At 34.8% G+C, this 8,510-nt stretch overlaps 1 protein-coding gene across 1 annotated transcript in view; it reads right to left on the bottom strand.

Moving 5' to 3' along the window:
* LOC110030099 (WD repeat-containing protein 20-like) overlaps positions 1 to 7,103 on the bottom strand; it is a gene marked incomplete at its 5' end in the record, with an annotated part of 16,930 nt that extends 9,827 nt beyond the window's left edge. The window contains 8 exon segments of the mRNA XM_020732665.1: positions 2,947 to 3,034; positions 3,119 to 3,215; positions 3,950 to 4,033; positions 4,116 to 4,203; positions 5,942 to 6,035; positions 6,157 to 6,265; positions 6,351 to 6,662; positions 6,738 to 7,103. Coding sequence (XP_020588324.1) covers positions 2,947 to 3,034; positions 3,119 to 3,215; positions 3,950 to 4,033; positions 4,116 to 4,203; positions 5,942 to 6,035; positions 6,157 to 6,265; positions 6,351 to 6,662; positions 6,738 to 6,884 — 1,019 coding nt within the window.
* Positions 7,104 to 8,510: the final 1,407 nt, after the last annotated feature.

Here is an 8,510-nt window from a genome sequence, read left to right as displayed (position 1 = left end):
TTGTATTAAAAATGATCTTAATTTACTAGAACTAAATGAAAATATGACACTAAATAGGACGCAATGGAGAAAAAGGATTCATGTAGCCGACCCCACGTAGTGGGATTAAGGCTTTGTTGTTGTTGTTGATGTTAAAATTGGTAGTTGTTGAAGAGTGGATTGAAGAGTGATCTTACAACAAGAACCAAGACCAATCTTCAATATTCAAAATGCTAACGACACGTGGGGATCCTACGCAAGCTTTCACTCTAAAAAATATTCTCCTTTTGTCAAGAATGTTTCTGGTTAAGGAAATATTTTGGTTTTTAAAATCTTATTGAAGGTGTCAAACAAGTGATTTGACATTTCTTATCAATATTAAATGGGATGTTAATGCTGGCAAATATATTTTCTCGAAAGAAAATAGGGGACATGACATGCCTCTTACCACAACTATTCAGCCTCTTCGCTCATTCTAGAAGCGACGTGCTTTCTGTTAGTCCTTATTATTTTGAAGCTCACCATGGATTTGCTCATCAGAAAAACAAAATTCCCGTCTCATTCTTAGACGATGTTTCTTCCCTTATTGCCATAAATTTAACTTATGATATCCATGAAGATAAATCTATAACAAGCAAATATTCTCTATTAAGTATTTTAATTTTGTCCTTTATTTAGAGAGACAAATATATCTCTTTTTTTTTTGGAACTGAAATATTCTTGCTCCGCAAAAAAAACTTCTATTCATGTTTGCATGTTGCCTTTTGAAGAAAATGCTACCAAAACAACTCTTCATAATCCGTGTTTTCGTCATACAATGACTTGTTCTATATGAAAAGCTCTTCTTCTTCTGCTAATTGATTCATCATCCTTCGTTTTTTGAATACAATAGAAGTACTTGAAGACCTACTTATGCTATTAACTTAAATATCAAACCACTTCCTCTTATCACTGAGAATAAGATGAGGGAGAAAAGAAATTGTTCTGCCAATGATTCTACTGAAAGCTTATTGAATAATAAGAGTGATGAGAACTTTTAAATTTAAAAATTCTAACATCCGTGGTTCATTATGTTCTTACATTGATGGAGATAGTAGAAATGAGAAATAAATTAATTGTATAAAACTTTCTTTAAATTGTTATGCTATTATGACTTATTTTGATAATTAAATAAACATTTCTATTTTATGATTAGATGTTTGGATGATTTCTTGTTTCGAACAATTTTAATAAGTTTACTATACCAAGATGTTAACATGTTACATTTTTATGCACTAAAATATTAAGATGTTAATATATTACTTCTAATCATATACTATAAACTTAGTGCGAAGCACAATTTGTAATTTTGAGATTTACCCGCAAAAGCTTGGAGGTTTATGCCTAATTAAATGGATAAAAAAAATCTCAATACCTAATGACACAATTTTAAACTTAGTCAAGGATTGATTGTATTAACAAACACTAGGCAATTAAGACACTTTTGTTCTAACCTATTTCTCCTCTTAGCAAGAATCTCAAAATGTAAATCACAATGATTAAATAAGAGCATAAAGTGCATCTAGTGTACGGAGCTCCCACTGATCTAGGATTTCTTAAGGGGCTGTTGTACAAAGCCTTATCACTGTATTTATAAAAGGGAGTTTTCTTGACATGAGCCTGGAACTTCTGGATTATGCTTGAGAAAAAGAACTATTAGTGCTTTAAATCGACCCATTAAATCTCCAAGATCAAATGAATATCCAAAAATTAGATTTGATGCAACGTACACCTCCCATCATTCAATTATATAAAATATAAAGTTTACTAATTACATTTTGGCATACACCTTAATTAGTGGCTTCTGCAACATTAGACTTGATGCAAAAAACATTTCCCATCATTCAATTCTATACAAATTTTTTTAATAATTGCATTCTAGCACTAACAATAATCAACTATTAAAAGGTTATGGATCAACAAAGTAATACCCAAAGATATCACATTTTAATTTAGTTATAACATGTAAAACCATAACTATGAAATTGGCTCCCTATCTATCCGTGAAAGACTTGGTGTAGCTCCAGTGACAGACAAGATTAGAGAGAGTCATCTTAGATGGTTTGGTCCCATTAAACTCCGACCATCTGATGATCAAGTTAGGAGAGTAAATATTTTAGATTCGACTTATGTTAAAAAAGGCAGAGGTAGACCACCTACAAAGAAACCTAAAAAGAATGGGCAAATTGTATAAAAATTGATCTTAATCTATTAGAATTAAATGAAAATGACACAGTGCGATAAAGGCTTGTTGTTGTTGTTGTTGTTGTTGTATGAACAATATGTGTTCACTAGTTCTGAAGTCATCTTCTCATTATTGTATGGTTTCAACACAAAACATTGAATTCAAATTAACACCAATAAAGTTTAGGATCATTACCACAATATGAATTACAAAGTGCTACTCACTATTATCTATTTATTGTGTTGCTATTCATTGTTAAATATGTCAGTGCTAATGCCTTTGCAATGCTTCTGTTGATGTGATTTCGTGCTAATTCTACCACCCAACTTGCACTATTTCTCATGATGTTGTACATTATTCCCAATTCCACTAGTCTTGTTGGTTGTCTTCTCACCTCTACCGTTGCCTTTGCCTTTCCACCTAAGGCATTATTGTCACCTTTGCCTTCCTAGTAAGGTCCAGTTTTAATTATTTAAGCCTAAATTTAAGGATAAAGGTCATAAGTTTATTAATTAGGTTCAAGAAGCACTTAGGCAAGCTATATTAACCCTAATTTTAAGGTAAACAAAAAAAAAACATTTATTCAAAAATTATAAAGCATTAGACTCATAATTTTTTGCACTGCCTCGGAAGTGCAAATTCTTATTCCACAAATGCTCTATTGATTGTGGTCATGTGATATCATAAACCATGAATGTCATTGAAATATATATTATGAGAAAGTAAATATGATATATTCTTACCTCCAAGTACAGCAAAGCAACGCACCATAATAACTTTTTCCACCACAAAATAATCGTTCTTTGGAGTAGTCAAACACTCTTAAATAGCCTATAAAAGAAACAGGCCATTTCAATGAAAAACAAAGATGATGCTATTTAAAAAAGAAGGCAAAGAACTTGTATCAACTTATACCATCTCTACCAACCGTCGCTAAATATGTGCCATCTACTGAGAACGACATACTATTAATCGAACCCTGGCAAATATGCCACCTTATGGTCGGATTGCTCTGTGATCAAGTTAAAATAAATCAAGATCAAAAGAGAAGGTTTTTTATACGAATAAATGGGAAGAACAAAATCAACATCTGAAAGCACCAAGCCCACCCCTCAAATCAACAAGAATGAAAATGAAAAATCTCAAAACATAAAAGCAAAATTCCTCAAATCCTTGATAAAATAAATCAGCAAGATAGATGCATCAATTGAAACATGCCAAAGATAGATACTTTCATCTTATGAAAAACAATCAATTTGATTTATACTTGAAAAGGAATAATTAATTACACGTTTCTCAAATGCATTACAGAACCAACCAATGGATCCCAACTGGTATAATTGTCAGCTTATAAATTAATGAAATCTCATGCAGTTAATCCTCATCATCCGCAAACTCAACAACCCTCCTTCTATCTCACTTCTTCTTTAATATCCTTGCAGCAAATATGTGATAATATTTGGATGAAACCTCACATAGTTTATCATTATCTACATCAAAACTAACAGCTAAAGGCTTCCTATCAAAATCCTTCAAAATTATATTTCTTGAAGAAGGAATTGACATTAATTGGTAGCTTAGATAAAATAATTTTGGAAATCTTCAATCTGGTTAAGGACTTTTCTTTACTTTCCACACATCCCTTCCACATGAATGAAATGGAAAAGGTGCACAAAAATTAATTTGGTTTTAAAAACATTGAACGCAAGTGCGATTATTAACACAGAAAACACTTAACAAACATACCCTACTGGACCGTGCATGAGCAACAGTAAACTGAGCTGGATCTTTGACAGCAGGAAAGGATGGCTCAACAGTCCCATCCTTGTTCTAGAAAGAGAGAAAAGAGTAATTAGCTCACATTATAGTTAAATAAAATCATAATGGATATTCCTTTCCCATAATGACCCACTTTCTCATACACATAGAGGTTTCCATCAGCATGAGCAACAACAAAAATGCCATCGCCATCTGGTACCCATGCAACACAAGTACAGCGACTGCAGAGAGAAAAATTATCCACAGAACAATTAGATAAAAAAAGGTAGCGCTCAACAATAATACCATAGTAAACAAGATGTTGAGCAATAACACTAAATGAAGAGCAAAAAGACTGAATGCAAATATTTACTCGCCAGCTTCCATTCATATGAATAAACAGACACTATACATTGAATCATAGTTGCTATTGTTTTACCGAAAAAATAGCACAAGGTGCTTTAAAACAATGCAAAATGTGACCGTTCCACTTAAATTTCAGTAGAAGTGCAATGATTTAATGAAACACAATAAGTGCCTTATACAAATTTCCGCACTAATAGGCAAAAGTTAAATTTAGGTACAATTCTCACTGAATGAAGGAAATAATGGGTCAACAGTCCTATAATTGTTCTAGATAGAGAGAAAAGATTAATTAGCTCACAATGAATTAGTAAAAATAATCATAATGGATATTCCTTCCAGATGATGACCCACTTTCTCGTACAAAAAAAAAGGTTCACTTTAGCATGAGCAAAATAATTCCATTGCCATTGGTGCCCATGAAAAAACACAAGTGCATCGACTGCAGAGTAATAGTATCCACAGGACAATAAAAAAAAATGTATGTCGATAAAGTACACAAAATGGAGAGCAAAATGATAAAATGCAAAAATTTACTTGCCACCTCTCATTTTTTTTGAAAACCCTGAAGGAAATTTTATTAAAACCAAAACAAGGATACAACATCCGGCTAGAGGTACCTACTACACCCAAAATACAATGGACACAAATGAAAACCTATGGAATCACCATCGATAGGCACAACACACACAAAAAGCAAGAGAATGGGCTACACATATGAGAGAAAAAAAAAAAGAGAGACAATAGAAGGCGCAACAATATAAGAGATTGATCCGAATAAAAGGAACAACGATAAGTTCAAACCAGACAGCAAAAGAATCATCACCAAGCTCCCATGACAGCTAGCAGAAGCAAGGAGAACCCAACCCGAATCGTAGCTGGTATCGTTTAATGGAAAAGGATAGTGCAAGGGACATCAAAAAAAACATCAAAAAAAAAAAATGCAAAATGTGACCATTTCGCTTAAATTTCACCCAAAGTGCCATTATTTAATGAAATATGAAAAAGGCCTTTCACAACACCCTGCACTAACAAACAAAAATTAACTTTCAGGTGCAATTCTCACTCAACAACAGAAGCACTCGAGTTGACCTTAATCTATACAAATCAAGGCATTAGAAAACTATAACAAGGTAAACATCAAATTTCACAAGGTCTAGCTAATCCCTAGCACGATAATTACAGCAATTCTGGAACTAGAGCTTCCTTTTAGTTTTATTTGGCTTGGTTTAGCTCTTCCCAGTCACACAATCCTATTAGAATAAGCACTTTAATTTATCATCAAATTGGCAATCAAAACAAGGCAACTTAATAAATGCAAGCAAAGAGTTTCCTCACTATTATAGTTGATCTGAGTCCCTTACATCATAGCAATGAAAAACAAAACCACTGAGGGGGTAAATTCCATTCGATACCTTTTACTGCCACAAAGATTCAGATTTAGGAAATGGTTGGCTATGAAAATAATTTAGTGATAGTGTCATTTTTTATTTCGCATCAATTCAATGATCCAACGAGTAATAAATATCCAATTTTCTAACATAAATATAGATATTTCAGTGTGCCCTCACTTATATATTACTTCATTTACAGATTTCATGAAAGGGAAGTGCATGCCTGTTATTGATTGTGCCATCTTTATTGTAATGTTGAGCTCCCACAAGCTTCTTCCCAAGATCCTGTAACTGTTGCCTTAATGACACTGTGTAAACTTGAATTGCAAACAAACATTGTCAACATTTTAACAATATTCAGTTACTTAAGAAGAAGACAAATTTAAAAGAAATGAAAAATGGACCACCATATAATGAAAACATTGAATCTGAACTCACTGTCTCCAGACTGAAGCCCAATAAGCAAGTCATGTCCATCCTTCGCCTCAGAATCAAATGTATGGCACAGAGGGTTCGAGCTGCTGAAATGAATAGCCTTGATCGGATCCTACACAAAATTCATCACGTAGATGATGGTATCACAGAGCTCTAGCAAGAAAAATAATAATAATAATTAAAAAAAATATGTAAACCTTGTCTGAAGAATTGAGATCACTGATGAATAGCGTGTCACCAGCATTAAAGATTAAGTAGGCCCCTTTGCCATCATAATTTGCTGCTGCAGGAGAGCTGCTCGATCCTGCTCCGAAAGTCCCTCCGAACTTGTTAGTTCCAGATACTACCTTGCTCCCACCATTTGCACCGCCATAAGAGAAGGTCTTGCTTCCATTAACACCAACAAAAAGCCTAGCCGCTGCAGACTTCACCACGCTACTGGAGCTCGGCGTCGAAGGCGCACTCGGCCCTTGGGAAGTTGACTTCTCCTTGAGATACGCGATCGTCAACTATAGAAATCCATACTGGAAATCATAACCTTGAAGCTTACTAATAAAAGCACATAATAATAACCCTGATCCTACCTGAGAAACGGATTTGCCATGAGAGTAATGAAGGAGGCCAGCGGGGTGAGTTTTTTCATACTGAAGCTTATATCTGCCCTCGGGAGTTTTGAAGTAAGTCTTGAGGGGGATAGACGGAGGGTTCATGGACGACGACGGCGACGCCATGACTATCTGAGAATTAGGTTTTCACAGAGATCGAAGAAGCGGCTTTTGTACAGTCGAATTCTCCAAAATATCAGTTTCCGGTTCTATCCTTCCAGAAAAGGAAAGCGGGATCACACCTTGTTCTCTTCCTTCTTCTTCACCAGCGCTGCCTTGACGGTTAGATCCCGCCGGCTAGATAATGAAGCACGAGGGGAAAGGGGGGAACGGTGAGGAGAGTGGGATGACAATATGTAGGGGGCATTCACCTACATTCACCTGCATTCCACCCATTTCTTATGTATTTACATATGTAATTGCTAAAACTTTAACCATTACATGTATACCAATCAAATCTTTCCTAAGTCATAACACATCAAAAAAGCCACCTTCGACTTGGAAAAGAAAAAAAATGAAATACAACTCTTTAGGCATGAGTAAAATGGCACAAGGTAAAAATTAAATTTTAGCTATTATATATTTAAATACAATAGAATTGAGTGGTATGTATATGAAAAATGTATATTCTAATTTTTTTATTTGTTAAATAATAATATTTTGTATAAAATGAATTTAGGGGGTAAGAATATGACAAGTAAAATTTAGGTCCTAGATATATAAATACATAGAAATTAAGTGGTGAGAATATATGACCTCGCATTAAAAAAAAATCAGGTATGGTTATCACATATGATTATCATAGGAAAATTCTTTACTAGAAAAAATTTAAGTTCATATATATATATATGTATATAACATACATCAAAAATTTGTCAGCACAAATACTAAGGAGATCCAACCATCTAGAAGGAACTGTGACAAAGAAAGACCAATCGGCATGAGAAAAATAAGGCCCGGGAAAACTCTACCCTCACTTCTAAAGGAGGATCTTCCACATGTCGCTAATAGAGAAGGGTGCCCCAAGGTGACGAGTGGAGGCCGACAGATGATTCATGTCCTTCAACCAAATTGTGATATGAAGATCATCGACAACCCTAGGACCACAAGGGGAGCAACAGACATATCATACAACAAAGGAGGTCAGGCTCGATATCCTGACTAATGGTCAGCTCGTTATAACAAGCACCGCTATCTAACCACAAACTACCAAAAATGACTTTGTTTAGAATCTCAATGGCTGAGATAATGGAAGCCATCTAAAATAATGAGTACTTCAAGAAAGCACAACTAATAAAGATCAGAGCTTGCCTACGGGATTCAAAGCAAAACTATGCATATCACCTGGACAATGATCATGATACACAAGAAAACTAACACCTTCAGAGCCTGGCTGAGGAACTGATTATAACTGGAAAGCTCAAGGAGTTCGTATCTTTGGGAGCAGCGGCCCAAAAAAAGGGTAAAGTTCCAGTGAAAGAAACTATGCATATCACCTGGACCATGATCATGATACACAAGAATACTGACATCTTCAGAGCCTGGCTGAGGAGCTGATTATAACTGGAAAGCTCAAGGAGTTTGTATCTTTGGGAGCAACGGCCCAAAAAAAGGGTAAAGTTCCAGTGAAAGAAATTTTGAATGAGCCTATCCAAGCCCACACCATTCACATAGCTAGCATAGTTCATGCCATCTTCTAAGGAGGAGATTCGTCTTGTCAAGCAAGTTCAAAGAGGATTCAGTCAGACGAAC

This window comes from Phalaenopsis equestris, unplaced genomic scaffold (assembly GCF_001263595.1).
Source record: "Phalaenopsis equestris unplaced genomic scaffold, ASM126359v1 Scaffold000655, whole genome shotgun sequence".
Lineage (NCBI taxonomy): Eukaryota > Viridiplantae > Streptophyta > Magnoliopsida > Asparagales > Orchidaceae > Phalaenopsis > Phalaenopsis equestris.
This window is presented reverse-complemented; position numbering and strand designations above follow the sequence as displayed.